Source organism: Scyliorhinus torazame, chromosome 21, assembly GCF_047496885.1.
Source record: "Scyliorhinus torazame isolate Kashiwa2021f chromosome 21, sScyTor2.1, whole genome shotgun sequence".
In the NCBI taxonomy this organism is placed as follows: domain Eukaryota; kingdom Metazoa; phylum Chordata; class Chondrichthyes; order Carcharhiniformes; family Scyliorhinidae; genus Scyliorhinus; species Scyliorhinus torazame.
The window spans coordinates 103,562,410-103,586,448 of record NC_092727.1 but is presented as its reverse complement, the minus strand read 5'-3'; the positions used below and the strand labels follow the sequence as shown (position 1 = coordinate 103,586,448).

The window sequence follows — 24,039 nt, the reverse complement described above, 5'->3', positions numbered from 1 at the left end:
TTCTTCTTCCAAAAGGTGCACAGAGGGACCTCTGTGATCAGCAGCCTGAAGGAAGAAGATGGCTCTGTAAAGTCATCGCAGTCTGACATCCTGAGGATAAGCAAATCCTTTTATGCCAGACTGTATGATCTGAAGCCAACAGATAACACTGTTTCTCAGACCTTCCTGTCGTCTATCACGGAGGTCTTAGGCGACAGCGAGCGGGAAAACCTGGACAAACCGCAAACCCTGGAAGAGCTGACGAAGGCCGTTAGATCCTTCGAGACGAGTAAAACTCCCGGAAGCGACGGCTTACCGGTTGAGTTGTATTCGGCTCTGTGGGACTGGATGGGCCCAGACCTGCTGGAAGTGTACGCGAGTATGCTTCTGGACGGCAGCATGCCAGAATCCACGAGGAAAGGCATCATCATCCTCATCTACAAGCAGAAGAGGGAAAGGGAAGAAATTCGAAATTGGCGCCCCATTTCACTGTTGAATGTGGATTATAAAATTCTAGCCAAGCTCACCGCCAATCGGGTCAGGTCTGCTCTGGAGTCGGTGATCCACCCTGACCAGACCTGTGCTGTACCCGGCAGGAAGATCTCTGATAGCCTCGCTCTACTCAGGGATACGATCGCCTACGTGCAGGACAGGAAGGTGGACACCTGCCTCATCAGCCTTGACCAGGAGAAGGCTTTTGGCAGAATATCGCACACCTACATGATGGATGTGCTCTCCAAAATGGGGGTTGGGGAGGGAATTCGCAATTGGATAAAACTGCTCTACACAAACATCTATAGCGCAGTCTCAATCAATGGGTGGGAATCAGAAAAGTTCCAGATCAAATCTGGAGTCAGGCAGGGCTGCCCTCTCTCCTCGGCCCTGTTTGTGTGCTGCATAGAACCTTTTGCCGAGTCCATCAGGAAGGATCCGGGTATAAGAGGTGTGACGATCCCAGGCAGCGGAGGCGTGCAAGTTAAGGCCTCCCTATATATGGACGACGTCGACGTCTTCTGCTCAGATCCCACGTCTGTACGCAGGCTTTTGAACGCCTGCGACCAGTTTGAACTGGCCTCAGGAGCCAAGGTAAACCGCGGCAAGAGCGAGGCCATGTTCTTTGGGAACTGGGCCGACCGGTCCTTTGTCCCCTTCACCGTCAGGTCAGATTACCTGAAGATGCTGGGGATATGGTTCGGAGTGGCCAGGGATTGCACCAAAAACTGGGAGGAGAGCATCGCCAAGGTAAGACAGAAACTGGGCAGGTGGGAGCAACGCTCCCTCTCCATTGCGGGCAAAACCCTGGTCATCAGGTGTGAGGCACTCTCGGTGTTACTGTACGTAGCACAGGTCTGGTCCATTACCCGACCCTACGCCGCAGCAGTCACCCAGGCCATCTTCAAATTCATCTGGAGATCCAAGATGGACCGTGTCCGAAGGGACACCATGTACAAACCTCTGGATAAGGGAGGGAAAAACGTACCCAATGTCTCACTCATCCTGATGGCCACCTTTGTGTGCAGCTGCATCAAGCTGTGTGTGGACCCCCAGTATGCAAACACCAAGTGTCACTACATACTGAAGTTGTACCTGTCCCCAGTGTTACGAGGGATGGGCCTAAATATGGGCCGGAGAATCGCCGGGATGGGGGGGGAGGGGGTGGGGAGGGGGGAGGGGGGGGAGGGGAGGGGTGGGAGGGGGAGGGGAGGGGAGGGGGAGAGGGGGGGAGGGGGAGGGGGAGGGGAGGGGGGGGAGGGGAGGGGGGGCGCCGACCGGCGCGGCGCGATTCCCGCCCCCACCGAATTTTCGGTTCCGGAGAATTCGGCGGCCGGCGGGGGCGGGATTCACCCCCCCCCCCCCCCCCCCCCCCCCCCCCCCCAGCGATTCTTCCGACCCGGCTGAAAGTGAATGGAGTTTTGGCTGGAATGCAAATTTGACATTCTCGCTTGCAGCGGGGTGGCAAGAAACGAGGTTGGAGAATCACGCCCTTTATCTGTTTAATTTGCCATTGCTTAGAAAAATACTCATCAGCCAATTGCCTACAATCTACCCTTTGATATCCCGGATTCGATTCCCGGCTTGTGTCACTGTCTGTGCGGAGTCTGCACGTTCTCCCTGTGTCTGCGTGGGTTTCCTCCGGGTGTTCTGGTTTCCTCCCACAGTCCAAAGATGTGCAGGTTAGGTGGATTGGCCATGCTAAATTGCCCTTAGTATCCAAATATCGCCCTTTGTGTCAGGTGGGGTTACTGGGTTATGGGAATAAGGTGGAGGTGTGGGCTTGGGTAGGGTGCTCTTTCCAAGAGCCGGTGCAGACTCGATGGGCCGAATGGCCTCCTTCTGCACTGTAAATTCTATGATCTATGATCATCAATTCTATGATCTATGTCACTGTTCAGTTCATGATGGGATTTTCCAGCCGTTCCTGCTGGCGGGATCCTCTGTTCCTGCCGATGCCGACTTGCCAGCTGCCGGTTGCCTGGCAGCGGAGGATGTGAGCAACGGGGAATCCGCGTTGACAGCATCGTCTCGTCGTGTTTTATGGCTCCTCTCTCTCTCCAAAGTCATGCAGCTTTTTGATGCCCCTTTTGTATTCAATGGCCTGAATTTAATTCCAAAAACAGGGGAGTCTGGGTTGGCTGGTGGTGGGTGGGAGGAAGAGTTAAAGTTTGAAAAATCGGTCCTCCCATGAAGCCTCATTGTCATCAGGCTGGAAGGCCATAAGACTTTGGAGCAGAAGTAGGCCATTCGGCCCATCGAGTCTGCTCCACCGTTCAATAATACCAATGATCAGTCAATGGTACCATGACTGACCTGATCTGATATAATCCTCAACTCCACTTTCCCGCCTTGCCCCAATATCCCTCGGATCCTTTACTCTTCAAAAAATAAATCTAGAGTACCCAATTATCTTTTTTCAAATAAAGTGGCAATTTAGTGTGGCCAATTCACCTACCCTGCACATCTTTTGGGGTTGTGGGGGTGAGACCCACGCAGACATGGGAAAATGTGTTGATTCCTTTACTGATTAAAAATATATCTAGCTCAGCCTTTAACATACTTAACAGCCCAGCCTTTGCAGCCCAATGCGGTAAAGAATTCCACAGATTCACTGCCCTCTGAGGGAAGAAATTCCTCCTCATCTCTGTCTTAAATGGAAGACCTCTTATTCTGAGATTATGCCCTTTGGTCCCAGACTCTCTCATAGGAGGAAACATCTTCTCAGCATCTACACTGTCAAGCCCCCTGAGAATCCTATATGTCTCAATAAGGTCACCTCTCATACTTCTAAACTCTAATGTGTATAGGCACAACCTACTTAACCTCTCCTCATAAGAAAATCTCTCCATACCGGGATCAACCTAGTACACCTTCTCTGGACAGCCTCCAGTGGCAATATATCTTTCCTTAGAATAGGGGACAAGGTGTGGTCTAATTGTATAGTTTTATAGTTTTAGCAGAACTTCCCTATTTTTATGCTAAAATTTGAAATAAAGCCCAGCATTCCATTTGCCTTCCTTATTACTTGCTGAACCTGTTTGCTAGCTTTTTGTGATTTATGCATGAGGACCCCACAAATCCCTTTGTGGTGCAAATTTCAACAGTCTTTCTCCATTTCAATAATATTCAGCTCCATTATTCTTCCTACCAAAGTGCATAACTTCACATTTTCCTACATTATATTGCATCTGCCAAGTTTTTGCCCATTCACTTAACCTGTCGATATCCTTCTGTAGGCTCTTTGTGGCATCGTCACCATTTGCCTCCCCACCTATTTTTGTGCCATCCACAAACTTGGTAATTGTACATTCACTTCCCTCACCCAAGTCATTAATATACATTGTACCCAGTACCCTGTGGTACTGCACTAGTTGCAGTTTGCCATCTTGAAAATACATCTCTTATCCCAAAACTTTGTCTTCCATTAGTAAGCCAATCCTCTAGCCATGCTGATATACTGCCCCCAACACCATGGGCTATTACCTTATTAAGTAGCCTTTTTGTAGTACCTCATTGAAAACCTTTTTGGAAATCCAAGTATATTACATTTTCTGGTTCCCCTTTATCTATCCTTCTCATTACCACCTCTAAGAATTATAATAAATGTAATGGCTCAGTGAATTTGGGAGGTAAATGTCTTCAGACCTACCTCTTGCTCATGGTGTCTCTCTGAGTAGCCTTCATCCCGTCCCCTTCCTCCCTCTCCATCCTTTTTCCAAAGACTTTCCCCTTGATTCGTCACCATCCCATTGCAAGGCCTCCAAATCTCACACGTAGCCACAATGCTCCTGATTCCCAAACAAACACAAGACCCTTAATCCAACTCCCCCCACCAACATGAGATTTATCCCAACCACCATACAGGCCTCATTCCATAGAGATTCTTATGTCTTTAAGTGTGTTTCATTCTTGAGGACAGATCTAGTGCGTTATTTATAAAGAAGACGGACGGCAATTTTCACCTCCATGGGTTGGGTAGGTAATTGACAGAGTGCCCACCACCTTCGAATCTGTCCAATCTGTGTAAAGAGATTGATTTACAGTTTTGTTAGAAAGCAATCGTCTCTTACTGGTTCATATGACTTTGCACACATTCCATGTGCATTCATACAATATTTTATAATTGAGCTCAAAGTAAGGATATTTGGCAAACTGCAGCGAAGTGTATTCAATACATAGTCATAAGTGGTGCTAACATTTCCATAGGCTTCATTAATTTTTGAAAAGGAATCATCTTAGCATATTTAACCAATATTGTGAGCACAGAAAGCAACCCTTGGGACATGCTGTGGTTGAATGCAGTTTAAAACTGGTGAATCCAATATCTTATTGAATGTTTAAAATTCTATCAACGTAAAATAGATACGAGGGTAGTTATATTTTCTTCCATACAAAGAGCACCAGAATGGTGCTGATTACTTCAATCACTTTGAATGGATATGTTGTTCAGCACTCTTCTAAGTCTTACTGTGAAGAAGACCCTGTCAAGCAATTTTTGTACTATTCAGGCAGGTTAAAATACACCATATTAGTAGTCTGTTGGCACAGGGGGCATTGCCCAGACAGTGCTGGGTGTAGCAGCTGAGTGGTGCCTGCGAAGTGCCCAGGCGTGACCCTCGCCCCCTCTGAGCGATACACTCAGCTGTGACCCTCTGGAAGGTATGCTCGTCAGGTGCACTCCTTGGGAGGCCAGTGGGGTTTCACGACGTCCGATGTCATGGCGATGTCAATGGACTTCTTTATGCGGTGAGGTTGGGGAGGGGATGATTTAGGTACAGATAGTGTAATCAAAAGATGCTCCCAACATTGAACCTCCGAAAATGCGCCCCCGATGGCAGGAAAGAACAATCACGTCACACATTCACGTCGGCGTGAAACCCGCTTTTGTTTTCTCGCGAGAACTTCCACCCCCGCCGTTCTCTGCCGACGAAAACAAGAGTAGAAACTTCTGGCCAGAAGGGAATTGCGTGATGAGACTTTCATTAATTACATCCCCAAGCATTCCAAAAATTACCCCTGCAACTCTGTACATTCACCGGGTAGAGTTTCTACTTTGGGCGCAATCGGGAAATTGCATCCAAAATGTGTTTGTAATTGTGCTAGGTACATTATAGTTCAGGTTTCTGATGAAAATCATTTAAATAATCACAAACACTCAGAAACCAGCCCAATCAGGCAAAATAATAGGACATACAATCGTTTGATAGTATAGAACTTGAGTCTTACTGAAAAAAGAAATGTTGTCAAAGTTTTTCATCTTGTACTCATCAGGACAATCGCAAGTATACCAATGTCAGAGGAAACAACAAGTTTATACTGTCTGAGAAGAGAGTGCTCATTGGTTGGCACGTTTAATCAAAATAATAATCTTTATGATTGTCACAAGTAGGCTTACATTAACACTGCAATGAAGTTACTGTGAAAATCCCCTAGCCACCACACTCCGGCGCCTGTTCAGGTACACTGAGGGAGAATTCAGAATGTCCAATTCACCTAACAAGCTCGTCTTTCAGGACTTGTGGGAGGAAACCAGAGCACCCAGAGGAAATCCACGCAGGCAAAGGGAGAATGTGCAGACTCCGCACAGACCGTGACCCAAGCGGGAATCGAACCTGGGACCCTGGCGCTGTGACGTAACAGTGCTAACTACTGTGCTAACGTGCATGGAGAATGCATCAGTTAATGGTGACCGACAATTAATTCCCAAGCTTTGTCTGACAATTCAAAATAGGCAGCTTGTCTCTGATTGGTCAAGGCATTTTTCTGAGGAATGAACCAGCAAGTTCTTATCACTTATTTTGTTAAAATGAAGCAGGCACATTTCCATGTAATGGAAACTACATATATTAACACACAGAGCCTTGTTCTTTGCAGACAGAAAGAACATGTACACACATTGCTCTTGTCAAGTGCACTGACTCTCACCTTACCATATAAGCAATTGTACTTGGACGATATACACTGTTAATAACACAAAACAGATGTCTGGATTATAATAGATTAAAATATCCTGTACTGGAAGTTAATTTCTATCCTGTTATCAGAAGGATGTGATTATTTGCTCGAGAAAGTGTTTGGCAAATCTTTGTCTTTTGCTTATAAACACACAACGTGATATATGCAAATCACACCTCTTTGAAATTATGCCAGTAACATTGGAATGCCGCAAATCCCCTTCTTTATCTTTTCCTTTGAACAAAAGGATATATTTCATGAAGAAAATGCATCTTTGTGACCAGAAAGCTGTTAATATTCACCACTTATAGCAAAGAAAATCTGTAATACTTTATTTCCTATGCTATTTACTACATGTTCACAATAGAACAACATTTTCAAACATATCATAAATACCACTTGGTGCCTGTTATGCTTTGTTTCTAAATGTCATTGTCCACACATTATAAAATGATATGTGGTCATAACATACAAACATTTGCATTGCGTCTTATTTGGTCACACTAATCATGGAATCATGGAATCCCTACAGTGCAGAAGGAGGCCATTCAGCCCATCGAGTCTGCACCAACTCTTCGAAAGACCACCCCACCCAGCCCCAATCCCCCGCAGCCTCACCCAACCTTTGGACACTAAGGGTCAATTTATCATGGCTATTCCCCTTAACCTGCACATCTTTGGACTGTGGGAGGAAACTCGCGCAGACACGGGGAGAATGTGCAAACTCCATACAGACAGTCACCCAAAGCTGGAATCGATTCCGGGTCCCTGGCGTTGCAGGCAGTAGTGTTAACCACTGTGCCATCGTGCCACCCTATGTATTGCTGCTTCAGTTTTCTCACAATCCTTAAAATACCTAGCCACAACCATTAAGCACCAGACTAAAGGTTATTTAGCAACAATATTAGTGTCACCTTTTGAAATTTTAAGAGAAACTGTTCCTTTAGTAGAACGTGCAACAACTTACACATGTAGAACTGCCAGTCGGGGGACTAAGAACTCACTCTGTACTTGTATAAAATATATGTATATCATCATGGCTAATTTATCATTTTTTTAAAAACTGGGCAAAGACTTTAAAATGACTGAAATCATGGCTGTCTATGATTCAAACAAAATAAACTTTCTGACATTTCTAGAAGCTGATCATCTCGTTATCTCGGAAGAGACATCAATGAGTCAGTGAGCTGCAGAAGACCAACTTCCAAGAGAACTATACAAAGGTAATTTACATTTCTTAAGTCAGGTTTGGCCAATGGAGACTTCCAACCTACCCGGACCACAGACCCTGAAACCTCTTTTGAAATTCTTAATGGTTCAAACATTACCACTCTCAAGAATACAAACTAAGGAATATACATCCTTTGTCAAAGTAAAGTGGAGAGATAGGAGTCACATGACACAACCCCCTCCCCCCACCCCCGGCCAAGCTGGTGGAATATGTCACATTGCCGTGTGGCGCTGAAAATCACAATCTGTTATCTTCCATCTCGCAAGCAGCAGCTTAGAACCAGAGATTTGCCCAGGTTTAAATGCCTGACCCCCATCGACACATTTTCTATTGGGACTTCTGCACTTCTATACCAGTGCCTGCAAGATTAATTCCTGTCTACATGCCTGTCCCATTCTGGAAGTCACCGCTACTGGAAAAGTGAATTATGCAGCAACAGTCCTCAGCCTGCTGGCCCGTGAAAGGACGTACACCATTAGACTTTGATTCTGGACTCCGGGCTCATGTGAAACAATATGGCCAGAATTCTCCATCCATTTACACCAGCGGGATTCTCTGGTTCCGCTGCAGTGAATAGAGTTTTGGTTGAGCTTCAAGCTCTCCGTTTTCGATGGCAGGTGTGGCGGGGCGAACCCGGATCGGAGAATCCCGGCCTAAGTCTTTTCTCTGTGATCTTTGCTCTGTCACTCTTTGTTTTTCTATTCCTCTTTTATGGTATGAATACACTGGGGGCTACGTAGCCACACCCCCCACCAGCCCCTCACATTTTAAGCATGTGGGAATAACCCTCTGATTTTTCCCTATGTTAACTGTGGGATTATTCATAAAAATTGGCCCGCACCCAAAATGAGGGGCTGGGAAATACGCTACCATTTATAAAAGTGGGAAAGTAAAATCAAAATACCGTTCTGCTTACAGATGGGCGGTGGTTGGCGAGATCAGGGCTGTTTAAATTAAATCCCCCTCCTTTCCGTAACACTTCCCATAAACCTGTTCTTACTCTCCAAAATCAATTGTAACAGCAAACAACGGCCCTACCTGGGAAGCAGACTTTTTCGGGGCGATTCCCTGGGAGGACATCCTCGGAGAGCAAGTGGGTGACATTGTACCACTGGAGGATGTTGATCCTTTGCTGCTGTCCGTGAACCATGAGAAAGGCACAAACTGTGGCACTGCAGACTTGGCAGAGGCCAGAATACTGATTGGACCTTCAAAAGATTCCCTAAAAACAGGAAGATGTGAGAGTCAGGAGCAGGGGAAAAGCATAACCACAAGAGAATGAGAAGGCCTTTTCACTCCAACCCGGAAAATTAGTAAAAGATGAACAACGGAAGGCAAACAAAAACCGCCATTCCCACAAGAAAATCTAAATAGTAGAAAAACCAATCTGTGTACAGGTATCATGCCACATGAAGACGAGGAGTAAGATTAGTGTTACAGGTCTTGCATAATGTAAGCTGCACCTTTTCTGATCCATTTATGTGGAAGAAGATGTAGAAATTTGGAACTCTCCCCCACGAAAGACTGTAGATAGGGGTGGGATTTTCCAGCCCTTACCACTGTGGGATCTTCCGGTTCTGCCAAATGTGACACGCTGTAGCAGGACGTGCGAGCCACACAAAATGTCATACGTACCGGCGGGGCCGGAAGAGCCCGCCGAAGGTCACTGGCGAGCCATGGCTGACACTGGAAAACACTCCGCAGGGGGAGGGTGGAAAATCCCACCCACAGTGTTGTTGGAGCTTTCAAGTGAGGGATGGACAGTCAAAAAACTGTTTCTCTCTCCAGCGATGCGGACTGAGCTGCGGAGTGATTCCAGCGTTTCCTGTTTTTATTTCAGATTGTATTGTGTTTTGCTTTTGTCAACGGATTTTTGTTGAGCAAGTGTATCAAGAGACATGGTGAGGAAAATGGAGTTGAGCTGCATGATCAATCTTAATACAATTGAATTTCCGAACAGGTTTGAGGGACTGAATGGTCCAATCCTGTTGTTAGTCGTATTGGCCGCAATGCAACGGCTACACTGTGCCCGAAAAGCAGCTCGCCACAGCGCAGCATGGCTGATAAAAGCCGGGAGACCCTGCTCCCGGGATCTACCCGGCTCGCAACACCTCATGACATCTAATGCGGTCTCGCGAGTAAATCCCGGCCATTGTGGACGTGAAGATTTTTTATCAACTCTGCATATTAAGGCAAGACAGCTAGTCACACTTTAATGTGCAGATTCCCGAGGTACCTGAGGCATTGGGATATATCCCCTTTGTCTTGAAGACACCGGGTGAGTGCCGTTCTGCACTGGTCCTGACAAATGGGGACCAGGCGGAATGACACTCGTGGGAGTCTCCCAGGAAATTGGAGGCCCCCAGGTGCATGCCCTTTGGGCAGGGTGGTATCCTGACCCTGGCAGTGCCAGCCTGGTTCTGCCCAGGTGGCACTGTCAGCTGGCACAGGCACCACCAGGTTGGCAGTGCCAAGGTGACATTTTTTGTGTGCTGGTGATTGGGCCGGAGGTATCCTGCGTGGATGTTGAAGGGGTGTGGGAGGGGAGGGGGACCCTCGTGTGCTGGGGCTTGGGGGAGGTCGGGGGCCTCAGAAATGGGGATGCCAATTAAAAATGGTATCCCGATCTCTCTCTACACTGAAGAGTTCCAGCGAGCGGAGCATCTTGGTGTAGAAAATGGGGCTGTTAGCAGCCTTGGCCATGCGTCCCCACTTAGGCCCCTCATTTGACGCAAGTGGCTTCTCAGCGCTACGAGCGCCGGGAAAAATGCAGCTAAACAAGCTCGCTATGGGAGTTTGCTCCCGTGTAGTTGAATCGTGCCCGTTGCGTTATTGCAAGAGAAGAAATACTACATGAAAATAGTTGAGTGCATCAGTGAATTTACTGAGGTGGGTCTGATGCTGAGATCATAAGATTTCAAAAGTACTTTATTCTAGAAAGTTTACAAATACTTTAAAGATGAAAGGAGTTGTTGGAACTTCAGTGCAACTTTAAAGTCCAATATCTTTCATTGGGGATACTATCCCAGCTACATTACGTTAGTTTTCAAACTAAACCTTTTGGAATGCATCTGCAATATTCTCTGCAGACCATGCATTCAGCATTCACAGGGCAGAACTGACTCATTATCACATCTATCTCTGTGCTGGAAACCCCTGACAATTCAGAGGTAGGCAGGAGGCCAATTTAACAGTTTTAAACCATCAGATACTATTATTAACAAGTTGGAAGAGTGAGTCAAAACAAAACCTTTGAGCTGAGTTCCAGTAAAGGCACCTATTTAAAAATTATCCTTTGCAATCTCTTTCGATATTGATTAATCTGCTGTGTATTTGAAACAATTTTCTGTTTTCAATGCTTTGAACCACAGGACTCGAAATGACTGCTGGAGATAACTAACGCTTAATAGGTTTCACATTCTTCTACCTGCTCCTTTAATGGAGGTGTTGACCCATAACATAACCAATCCAATTAACATTGAACATCATACTCACTGATTTGATTTATTAACAAACTCAAATCACAAAGTGAAAAAAACTGATTACTTTTGATGAATGACTGACAAGTTACAGTTTAAGTTGCCCGTTGGTGTATATTTGTTTATATGGGGGTGTTGTATCGCAGTGGATTGCGTTCCTACCTCGGAGTCAGAAGCTCTGAGTTTGAGTCCCACCGCAGGATTTGATGGCGAAGGAAGGTGCGTTCAGAACGCGACCGACAGGTTGAATATCAGTCTGCAAAATCCTTCCAAAGAACTCCAATGGCTGGCGGTTAGAATGGGAGAGACCTCTGGCCAGCATTGCTTGATGTGATGGGGCACTCCTCAAGCTATAAGCCTCTGGCAAAAAAACTAGTGACCTATTCCAGGGAAAAAGTTCGCTATGGGAACAGATGGAATTCTGCCTTCCAGCACTAGATGTGGGGAAAGAAACACCAAAGTATCTGATAATATTCCAGTATTTTGTCAAAAATATTTTCAGTGTATTTTCTACCCCAATAGAATCCTTAATTCTTCAGATGAACATTTTTCTTTGAAGAATTAGACATTATGTTAATTCAATTTAATATTAATTGGCTGCCAAAATGAGGCTTCATGCTGTACATCGTTGATCTTTACAGCAACAGACTTCCACATTTTTTTTGCCACACTGTACAATGGGGGAAGAAAAGAATTTTAACTTCATGAATGAGGTATTTTACACAAGGAAGCAGCAAGTTTAAAGGTGTCATTTACTCTGGCCATTGAGCTGTTGACTTTAATAATGCTCAAGAATTGATGCTTGAAATTATAATACAGTCAGACACTGCCGATTGTCGATCACAGTTGCCAGGAATTCTTTTTGTGGTCTCTCCCAATCTACCGGTGTAACTTTTTAAAAAATTAACATTTTTTTTATTTTTAAGGCGCATTTAAGCATGGCCAATAGGCAGCACGGTAGCACAGTGGTTTGCATTGTTGCTTCATAGCGCCAGGGACCCAGGTTCGATTCTCGGCTTGGGTCACTATCTGTGCAGAGTCTGCACATTCTCCCCATATCTGTGCGGGTTTTCTCTGGGTGCTTCGGTTTCCTCCCACAAGTCGTGAAAGACGTGCTTGTTAGGTGAATTCGACATTCTGAATTCTCCCTCTCCTGAACAGGCACCGGACTGAGGCGACTAGGGAATTTTCACAGTAACTTCATTGCAGTGTTACTGTAAGCCTACTTGTGATACTAATAAAGATTCTTACTACCCTGCACATCTTTGGGTTGTGAGGGTGAGACAACGCAGACATGGGGAGAATGTGCAAACTCCATGCGGAAAGTGACCCGGGACCAGGATCGAACCAGGGTTCTCGGCACCGTGAGGCAGCAGTGTTAACCACTGCACGACCCCAACATCGCCGTAACTTTGGCACAAACTTCAACTATACCCGTGGATGTGATTTGCACTAGACTTCTGCCAGAATGATGGTTGTGATACAGGAGAATAACAAAGGTAATTCCCATTACCATTAATAAACACTCCCCTCTGGTTCATGGAACCTTTCCACCAAGGATGTTGGGAAAAAGAGGAAGCAACGATCCGACATGTTGGTTGTTGTTGGTGGGATGGGGGTGAGAGTCCTGAAACGACAGACAATGTCCAAGGAGGTACTGTTCTCACAAAAATGAGATTGCAATTGTCTTTGTTCCTTGTTCTGGCCAGCTTTCAGCTGCCTATTCTAGGACATTCATAGAATTCATAGAATTTACAGTGCAGAAGAAGGCCATTCGGCCCATCGAGTCTGCACCGGCTCTTGGAAAGAGCACCCTACCCAAGGTCAACACCTCCACCCTATCTCCACAACCCAGTAACCGCACCTAACACTAAGGGCAATTTTGGACACTAAGGGCAATTTATCATGGCCAATCCACCTAACCTGCACATCTTTGGACTATGGGAGGAAACCGGAGCACCCGGAGGAAACCCACGCACACACATGGGGAGGATGTGCAGACTCCGCACAGACAGTGACCCAAGCTGGAATCGAACCTAGGACCCTGGAGCTGTGAAGCAATTGCGCTATCCACAATGCTACCATGCTGCCCTATTGTGTGGGTACTCATTGATTTGTACACCAGGGTGGAGCATGCCGGGCACACATTGGTTCATTTGTACCTGAAATTTGCATCGAGAGCACTACAACCAGTGAAGGACACTCATTTGCATATTTAAGATGTCTCCGAGTGCAGACTTTGGGCACCAGTGGCTGAGGCAGTTTCCAACCTTCAGCTGCCGACATCTGTTTTTCGGATGAGAAATGGGACAAGCACAGGAGAAAACCTTGTCTGCAACAACTTTGAGTAGAAAACATATCCAACTGAATTCAGTGTGGCGTCAGAAAAATTGCAAAAGGTGAATGCCCATTTGGTGAAAATATGTATCATTTAAACGGGATTTCTCCTCAATCCTAATTATGCGTGTTTCTAATCCCCTATCTGAGAGAATTTGATTTGTGATTTTTCTCTCGGGTCCCTGGCTTGCTGAGGGGAAAAACGTCTGCAATTTTCATGGTCTTGGCCACTTGTATGGCTTTGGATACTCCCAGAGCAGACCCACCCCTGGCAAGGTCATGTCTTGAGCTAGATTCAGAGAAAGAAACAAAAATGTAGCTATAGGCCTGACAGGGTGGTAATGGGGCCTTACGGCTATTGCCGGCCAGCTGAATTTACACTGCAGGGTCCCCTGGCAGGAGTCAGGGCACTACGTTACCTTTGGCGCCTCCTTGTTGGGGGCCTTACACAGATGAAGAGGAATGTGAAGTGGGAGGCATTATAAGCTTAACCCAGACACAGGCCCAGTTATGTGATGTTTGGGTAACTTAAGAAGATTTGGGACACATATTTGAGGCACAAAGTTAATGCAATGGGTCTCGATCTCCACTTCCTTTAGGGCTGCTAAGTGCAGAAGCAGAAAATCCCCAGACATTTTGTCAGAAATATTCCGCTGAAGGAGTTCCATCCAAAACATAACTGCCTGAAGTTTTCTCTTTCCAGATCCTGTTAAAGAGCTGCATTGTAGTTCCAACATTATTGTTGTTCATTCACAATATCACAAGCAAGATTGCTCACCCCACTTAAAAATATACTCGATTTACCAGCAATGTGCAACAAAAGGAAATCCAGAAGGGCTGAATATTTTTTGTGCAGTTGAGATTAACCTGCTGACTCCCACATATGCAGGGAGTGCAGGTAAGAAAAAAGAACACAAGAATGAGGCCTCTCGATTCCACCCTTCCCTCCCTGGTAACATGGATAAGATTGCCCATCCCATAAGATTGTCCTAAAGTCTAATTGAACTGAAGATTAATCTCCACGCTAATTCTGTGAGCAACCCAGAGGAAATATCATAGAATCAGAGAATTTACAGTGCAGAAGGAGGCCATTCGGCCCATCGGGTCTGCACCAGCCCTTGGAAAGAGCACCCTACTTAAGACCACGCCTCCACCCTATCCCCGTAACCCAGGAACCCCACCGAACCTTTTTGGACACTAAGGGCAATTTATCATGACCAATCCACCGAACCTGCACATCTTTGGACGGTGGGAGGAAACCGGAGCACCCGGAGGAAACCCACGCAGACACGGGGAGAATTTGCAGACGCCGCACAGACAGTGACCCAAGCCGGGAATCGAACCTGAGACCCTGGAACTGTGAAGCAACTGTGCTAATCACTGTACTACCGTGCCGCCCCATATCATCAGAGTGGTGGGGGTTTTTTTTTTGGCAGTTGGAGAGAAAGACAGCCTGATCAGGAATCATCCAATTCCCCAGTGTTTGTTTTCCCAAGAATTGACATGGAATTGACCAACAAGTGGGAGTGAGGGGCAGCTACAGCTGGAGGTGGAACGCCCAGGTGGTGAGACTTCCTGGAACCGAGTTGGCAACCCTAATGCAAAGATCTGTGAGCTCAATGCTCCTTCAGCTGCGTCAGAAGATATCACAGTTCACGAATAACAGTTTGATTTTACCTGCTACCGGTAGACAGTCTGTTAGCTGTCTTCTCTGCTTTTCTTCCTTTCGTGGAGGAAGATCTTCGTAACTGTACCCTGTAAATGGTGCAGGCATTCATTATGAGACCAAAGCATTTGAATTCCTCAAGGTCTATATGTGATATTTCTACAAACCGAAAGAAATATATCACTTCCATCTAATAAAGTTTGTTTCTCCCAAATTCTGGAATCAGAAGAAGCATTGACTGACACAGGCACAGAGCGAGGTCACTCAAACTCACTGCACACGTGCTGGCTCTTGGAGAGTGATGTGCAATTAATACCATTCTCCCGCTCTTTCCTCATAGCCCGCTACAATTCTTCCCTCAACCCACTTACACTATTCTCTTGGAAGTTCCTCTTGAATTTGCTTCCACCACCTTTTCAGACTATGAATTCTAGATCGCAGCAACTCACTGCATTAAGAAAAGGTTTCTTCATTATCACCTCTGGTTCTTTTCCAAATCATCTCAAATGTTTCGGCTATTGACCATTCTGGCACTGGGAAGGCAGTGGTGTAGTCTTTTTCTGTCACTGGGCTCGTAGTTTAGAGGTCCAGGGTAATGCTCTGGGCACCTGGGATCAAATCCCACCACGGCAGATGTCAGAATTTGAATTCAATTTAAAATCTTGAAGTAAAAGCCTAATGATGACCACAAATCGAATATTGTAAAAACCCATCTGCTTCAGTAATGCCATTTAGGGAAGGAAATCTACCATCCTTACATGGTCTGGCCTACATGTGACTCTTGACCCACAGCAATGTGGTTGACTCTTAGCTGCCCACTAAATGGCCTAGCAAGGCACTGAGGTCAAAGGCAATTAGGGATGGATAATAAATGTTGGCCCAGCCAGTGAGGCCCACATCACATGAAAGGATTTTTAAAAAAGCTCTTCCCTATTTTCTCTTTTGAATTAGTTCATGATTTTGAATGCCTCCATTACACATCACTGCTATATCTCCTCTAAAGAGGACACTTGCTGTGGCTCCAATCTCTCCACATAAAAAGTGCCACTCCAGTAAATCTCTTATCCACTCCCTTTAAGGCCCTGACATCCTTCTTAAAGCTTGGTACCCAGGATTGAACACAATATTCCAGCTGAGACCCAACCAATGTGAAATAAAGATTTAGCATAGCTTCCTTAGTCTTATACACTGAACTTCTATTAATAAAGCCAAAGATCTTAATAATAATAATCACTTATTGTCACAAGTAGGCTTCAATGAAGTTACTGTGAAAGCCCCTAGTCGCCACATTCCGGCACCAGTTTGGGGAGGCCGATACGGGAATTGAACCCGCGCTGCTGGCATTGTTCTCCATTACAAGCCAGCTATTTAGCTTACTGTGCTAAACCAGCCCCTGTCTTAGACGCTACAGATCTTAGATGCTATTTCCATCGCCTTCCCAATCTGCAATATCTATTTCCTGAGGAACTTTTTAAGTCTGTGTTGAAATCTATAAAACCAATTTATTCTGACCTAAATCTGGTGGTTTTTGGGGGGAATTCTAACCTCAGATATCCAGAATCACTGCCAGGGACCTTTTCTTACACTGGGCGGGATTCTCCAGCCTCCCAGCTGTGTATTTATTGGTGACGGGAGGCGGCATGCCATTTGCTGGTGGTGGTGTTCTCTGGTTAAGTGGCTCATTAGCTGCTTTAGGAGTGTTGAAGGATCATTACTGCAGCATTTAAAAAAATGTTGTAGTACTAGAATTGACGGCGGGATTCTCTGGTCCCATCTCTACCAATGGGAATTCCCATTGAAGCCACCCTATGCCGCTGGGAATTCCGCGGCATGGTAGCACAGTGGTTAGCACTGTTGCTTCACAGCACCAGGGTCCCAGGTTCGATTCCTGGCCCGGGTCACTGTCTGTGCGGAGTCTGTATGTTCTCCCCGTGTCTGCGTGGGTTTCCTCCGGGTGCTCCGGTTTCCTCCCACAGTCCAAAGATGTGCAGGTTTGGTGGATTGGCCATGATAAATTGCCCTTAGTGACCAAACAAAAGGTTGGGTGGGTTACTGGGTTATGGGGTGGGGTGCTCTTTCCAAGGGTCGGTGCAGGCTCATTGGGTTGAGTGGCCTCTTTCTGCATTGTAAGTTCTATGAGATTCTATGAGGTGAATTGGACATTCTGAATTCTCCCTCCATGTACCCGAGCAATGCCAGAATGTGGTGACTAGAGGCTTTTCACAGTAACGTTATTGCAGTGTTAATGTAAGCCTACTTGTGACAATAAAGAATATTAAAATTAAAATTAAATCCCTCTATGACGTATTCCTGTCCTTTACATCTGGCCATTAATTGTCAAAGCGTTTTCCCTGTCCTGTTTACTCATCGACACCACATGCTTTATTTATCCTCAACATTCATTAATCCTGGTCACAAGTCAAGAGTTTTTGGTGACTGACTTTCAAATTTTGGGAAAGTTTAAATAAACAATTCTTGTTCGACAACATTTTTTTAATGCTGCGGTAATGATCCTTCAACACTCCTGAAGCAGCTAATGAGCCACTTAAACAGTATAAATTTTCATGATGCTTCAATGCAAATAAGACGTTGAAATGGAAAATGGCTAACCGGTTTACTCACAAGATAATAGATATCCTTAGGGACATTCCATAACATTACTGCTCAAGAATGAAGATGTAAGGGGTAAAATTCACTTTGGTGGTACAGTTAAAGCAAACAAAATTGAATCTGCAGTGCATTTTTCACTTCATCTGAAATTAATTCCCAAAACGTACCCCTGTTCATTTTTGGCTAGGGTGGCATTTTCTATATGGAAGCCTGGTCAAACTATTTTGATCTATCATATAATTTTTTTGAATTTTAATTTAAAATCCTTAACTTATTTTGAAGCAAAATTAGAAGTGATCTGTGATGGTTTCAGATTTCTTCAAAGTAAACAAATGACTAAAGGCTGATACTTTGTCTTTCAGCTTCTCTAGTTTTACTTGGGCTCACCATAATGCTGACTGATCACCCTTCTCTATCTCCTGTCAGTCGCCCATTGCTCTCCCAATCCTGCTGTGCCTAAGTCTCTCATCCCTGCATCTTTGCACCTAGTTTTCGACTTTCCTTTACTCCAACTTCCTGGCAGGCCCATCTCCGTCACTCACTTCCCTCTCTCACTCTCGGCAATGTCTGGAATTCCACACCATGGCCGGAATTCTCCCCATTGCAATTCACTTTTCCCGCTGGAAGTGCGGGTTTCCCGGCGGCGTGGCTGGCTTAATGGGAAATCCCGTTGACAAGCACCGCCATGAAACACGCGGCGGGGAAACCGGGGAATCCAGCCCCATTTCAATCGCTTCTCAGCCACTTTCTTCGATGCTCCCACAATCTTCACTGACCCCCCTGTCCTGCTTCCAGATTTTGTCCTTTCATTTCACTCCACACATCCATCTCAGCTTCCACATCTCATTAGCAACCAGTCATTGTTCCTGTTTTCAAGATTTTGCCCAGGTTTCTGCCCTACAACACCTGCTGCAATACCGTGAAAAGAATTCTCAGTTGCTATTTAATGAGTGATTTTTGCTCAGACTTCTCTTCATCTGTGGCTGCATACTCTGCATTAATTTTAGACACGTTCGCTGACTGCCCAGTACATGCAATGTTTACTTGGATTTTATTGATTTTAGAAACTGCATTAGCTTTGAACAAAATTAACTTCAGGTTTACATTTGTGCGTGTTAACTATAATAGGCTCAATACTACATAAAAGGAGCTTCCAATATCAGTGCTTGGGTCAGATGTTACTGTTAACTTTAATAATGTCCCATGAATATCAGAAAGATTGATTTATGTTGACATCAAAGTGGTGTCGCAGCAATTTATGGAAGTCAGTCGTATTTGGGGTTTACTTTTGGCCCCTTCAGGAAATGTAAGGTGCGATTCAACCACAGCGTTGTGTCTGTCGCGGATCAGGGCTTGCCGGGTTAATAGCGGGAAAGGCCAAAATCGAGATTTGCGCTGGGCGCGAACCAGTTTGCACTTCACCCGACCCACTCCCGATGGCAAGTTCCAGATCTCACCCAAAGCTGGCAAGAATATCATTAACCCTCATTTGCAGTCATTTCAATTGTATTAGCGGGATTGAAGTCGAATGCAGCGGTCTCCCGTGAATTACCCGACTTGCCATCGAGATATCACGCGGGCGTTGCTAGTACTCCTTTTCAAAAACCTGAAGCTGGCGCAATGGCCGCAGAGGGGAAGTGAGGAGCTGAGTAGCCAATTCCATTTTCTGGAATGCAGCTCAAGGGCACCAGAGCTGCTGCCCCAGTTCTCGGGAGGGGGTGGAGGGTGGGGGAGGGTCCTCCTCAGGGGTGTTGATCTTGGTCAGGGGGCTGAACCTTTCCAGGTTGGAGGTCATCCCTGGGCTGGGAGAGGTGGGAACTTTGCATCTGTGAGGCCTTCAAGCAATCTTTAAATATTGTGGAGACCCACAACAGCGGTAAGGTGCAGCCGGGGTGTCCCACCAAACACTTCCAGAACCGAGCTTTGCTGTGCCTTCAATGCTGAATGTCACTTTCACCCCCTTTGACTGTGAGCAGCCTCTAGCTTCACAGCTGAAGACTATTGCAAATGACGAATTAGCCTTGTTAGTTGTGAAAGCACTTCACACCCAGCAACTCCTACTCCAATTCCTTCCATGTTACAAAATGTTTGCTGGTGTGGATCCTGCAGAGGCTGCCCCTCACATTGCTGGTGTCAGCTGATGCAGGCAGATGCCGGAGAACGTGACAGCAGTGATCACGTAGGCTGGAGGCGGCACCCCATGTGGAGGGGAACGGCGAACACCCTGAAGACCCAGCCGCCCATCATGCCGAGGAGGAACCCGGGGGAAGGGGGGGGGGGGGGGGGGCAGTGTGGCCCAAGGTGTACAGGCATCATTGGTCTTTCGATGAGATGACGGAAACCATGTGCCGCAAGAGACTCCGCCTCAACAAAGAGACAGTGCGGCACCTGCGCCATGTCTTTGTGGACCCCGTGGAGGAAGAGGACACCTGCTCCCGGTGGCTGTGGAAGTCACTGCAGTCCTGAACCTTTAAGCAACCGGCTCATTTCAGGGCTCAAGCGGGGACCTGTGTGGCACATCTCAAGCTACAGCCCACAGGTGCAATCGGGAGGTCACGGATGCTCTGTATACCTGGGCATCCAGTCCATCGCCATCAATCTGGACCAAGCCCACCAAGATGCCCGACTTGCAGTATTCTCTGCCATCGCCGATTTGCGCCAGGTCCAGGGGGCAATGAATGCCACAGATGTCTCCTTACGTACACCGGGTATCAGGGTATTATATTAATTTATATTATATTTATTAACAAGAAGGGTTCCACTCCCTGAATGTTCAGGTGCTGTGTGACCACCACCTCCGTATCATGCACGTGTATATCCTCTACCCAGGGAGCGTGCTTGACAGCTACACCCTGGGGCATTCGGAGATCCCTAGCGTCTTTGAGGACCACCCCAGGATGACGGGTTCGCTCTTGGGGGACAAGGGATACTCGCAGAGGGCCTGCCAGATGACGATGGTGTGAGGCCTGAGACCGAGGCAGAGACCCGATATAATGAGGCGCATGTTGCCACCCGAGCTGTCATTGAGCGATTCATCGGACTGTTCAAAATGCAATCTCAATGCTTGGACTGCACTGATGGTGCCCTGCAGAACCCCCCCCCCCCCCCCCCAAGGTCTTTTGGTGGTCTGCTGTGCCCTCTACAACATGGCACAGCAGTGGGACAGCATGCTAGAGGAGGAGGAGGAGGAGGGACATGCAGTCTCGTCTGAGAAGGAGGAGGAGGCGGACAAGGAGGGGCTGGAGGACTAGCCTGCGGAAGAGCCACATTTGGAGCCAGTGGCGGCCAGGGTCTGACACACCTGGAGGACCAGGGAGGCCCTCATCCTCACCAGATTCACATAGGACGAGGCTACGTCCATCAGCTCAACCCCTCCCCCCATTTCCCTCCTTTCACCCAATCCAACCCTCCCGCATTTACTCCTCCCCCCTCAGTCCACCCCCTTCCCATTTACGTCCTTCCCCCAATCCCCCTATTTCCTTCCTTCCCTGCCAAGCCCCCCCCCCCCCCCAACATCATGCTTCCTCCTCCACGCCCATCCTGTTCCACCCTCCAAGGGTCTATGTAACATCACTCCAGGGTGATGGGCTTGTTCCGGCACTGTTAATGGGTCAATCCACAAGGTGAGTGATGATAATTCGCGATGAGGAAAGCTCTGGTGCACCTAAGTTTATCCATAAGTCCTGTCTTTCTGCTGGCAGCATGCTCACACCCATCCTCTGAACATAAGAACTAGGAGCAGGAGTAGGCCATCTGGCCCCTCGAGCCTGGTCAGCCGTTCAATAAAATCATGGCTGATGTTTTTGTGGACTCGGCTTCACAGTGCCGCCCGCTCACCATAACCTTTAATTCCTTTACTGTTCAAAAATCTATTTATCTTTACCTTGAAAACATTCAATGAGGTAGCCTCAACTGTTTCACTGGGCAGGGAATTCCACAGATTTACAACCCTTAGGTGAAGAAGTTCCTCTTCAACTCAGTCCTAAATCTGGACCCCCTTATTTTGAGGCTATGCCCCCTTAGTTATAGTTTCACCCGCCAGTGGAACGGGGTCTGCATCGGGGGCTTTTGTTCCTGGACCCATTGTGGCCGGGACGGGATGAAGAGAGCAGAGGGTAACAGGGGTTGCAGGCAGGCCCGCTATGAAGATTAATGTGTCAGAGGCTTCACATGTATCAGGTATTATATGTTTTAATAGTGACCAATTGACATTTTCATTCCCCCCAGCTACAGATTGTGCCTGCTATGCTAACCCTCCCCCCCATTGTCCACTCAGTGATCCTCAACCCTATTGATCGTTCGTGGTCTACTGCTACGTCTAGGGCCCCCAGGGTGCACATCAGAGTTGGAGGCAGCCTGCTGCTTTCTGCGCCTTTGATGCCCTTGGCGGACGTTCACTGGAGGGCCTGGAGCTGGAGGGCACTGTCCTACTTGCCGGTGCCACAGACATCGCCGTGTCACCCTGCTTTGCCCACTGTCCTTGAGTTGCGCTGTCAGGATGGGGTGATTCGGGAGAACCGCCGTCATCTCTTTGGTGGAAGGCCCCAGTAGGCCTCCAGTGCTTCCTGCTCCCTGATGGTGCCCCTAGGCTGCAATGGGATGGAGGGCAAGCTGGAGCGAGCTCCAGAGGCCTTTGAGTCATCTGGCTCTGCCAGTTCTGGTGGCTCCCCAATAACTGCACCATGGTGTCGACACCTCAGCAATGCTCCTCAGTGATTGGGCCATGCTCTGGAGTGCCTCGGTAATGTCCAACTGCATCTGGGACACATCCCTCAACAATTGGAACACACTCTGCAGTACCGCGACAATATCCACCTGCGCCTGTGACACGTTCTTCAGCGACTGAGCATGATGTCGAGGCCTTCAGCTATGATCATCACAGGCTGAGCCAGGCGGCACACGGCACAGTGGTTAGCACTGCTGCCGACAGCGCTGAGGACCCGGGTTCGAATCCCTGCCCTGGGTTACTGTCCCTGTGGAGTTTGCACATTTTCCCCGTGTCTGTGTGGGTTTCACCCCACACAAGCCAAAGATGTGCAGGGTAGGTGGATTGGCCATGCAATTTAGCCCCTTAATTGGGAAAAAAAATAATTGGATGCTCTAAATTTATTTATTTTTTAAATCGCAGGCTGAGCCATGCCTTGGGCACCACCACTCAAGACGCTGACCTCGTGCTCCAGGATATCCACTGCGGTCACCACACCAGTAGTCTTGGCCTTGGTGCCACGCATTGTCGACAACATCTGCCCTGAAAGAAGCCTTTGGGACTCCTCCAAGCGGCTACGCAGTCGCTGGTATGTAGCTGACATCCCCTCCTGAATGTCACGGCTGTGCCCTTTCATCTGCATCAGCTCTGGGAGAAACTTTTCCAGTATATTTATTGTTATGTACACAGGATAAGAGACATATATATATATATATATATGTACACACGTATAGAAGTGAAGGGCGCACCCAAACATACCAAAGAAAAGAAAATAGTAAATAATTTTTAAAAATACAATAAAAAATAAAATAGAACTGGTAGGGTATTGTGCACCAGCTCAACAGCAGCAAATCTGTACACCTGGCAAAATTATTTACAACACATAAGTGGGCGACTGTTGGTGGGGGGGAGGGCGGGGGGGCTGGAGACCGGGGAGGTAAATATACATTTGGGTGCCGGAGAAACAATTACAGTGGGCAATACTCGAATGGGTTTGGTGTTGTCGCTTGCTTCTCCTGGACGGATCTCGCTGCCGTCACGCGCTCACCTCCGCTTCTGCCGTTCCTCCCGTCTTTCGTCTTTATTCTGCTCGTTCCCTGCTCCTCGAGATGCCATGTTCGTTATTGTATCCCGTGCCTTCCTTCCGGCTCTCATTTCCCTGCCTCCCCCCCACTTCCCTGGTTCTCCTCTCTTGTTCCCTGTCTCTTCCCTCTCCCCGCCTCCCCCCCCCCCCCCCCCTCCTGTGATTCACCTTTCTTTCCTCTTAGGTTTAGCTGTCCCCCTCCCTCTCGGTCTATCTCTCCCTCTCATGCTTTGGCGACTTTCCCCTGGTTCTTGGCTACCTGGCTATTCTTCCGCTTGTTCGTTGGCCACAAACAGGTCCCGGAACAATTGGGTGAATGGCTCCCACGTTCTGTGGAAGCCGTCGTCTGCCCGTCGGATGACGAATTTGAATTTATCCATTTGGAGAGATTCCGAGAGGTTGGACAGCCAGTCTGCAGCTTTGGGTGGTGCTGCTGACCGCCAGCCGAACAGGATTCTATGGCGGGCGATCAGGGAGGCAAAGGCAAAGGCGTCGGCC

General features: G+C 47.2%; 2 protein-coding genes across 2 annotated transcripts in view; one reads left to right on the top strand and one right to left on the bottom strand.

Annotated features, from left to right (window-relative positions):
- Window positions 1-24,039, top strand: part of LOC140398454 (sterile alpha motif domain-containing protein 14-like) — a 495,360-nt gene that overhangs the window by 262,910 nt on the left and 208,411 nt on the right. The gene's annotated exons all lie outside the window — the stretch shown is intronic.
- The window catches only part of LOC140398717 (sterile alpha motif domain-containing protein 14-like), a 141,993-nt gene that overhangs the window by 70,130 nt on the left and 47,824 nt on the right, over window positions 1-24,039 (bottom strand). Inside the window, exons 6-7 of the mRNA XM_072487733.1 lie at window positions 15,154-15,231; window positions 8,699-8,882 (exon numbers count right to left, since the gene is read on the bottom strand). Of these exons, the coding sequence (XP_072343834.1) occupies window positions 8,699-8,882; window positions 15,154-15,231 (262 nt within the window). The remainder of the gene's footprint in view (window positions 1-8,698; window positions 8,883-15,153; window positions 15,232-24,039) is intronic.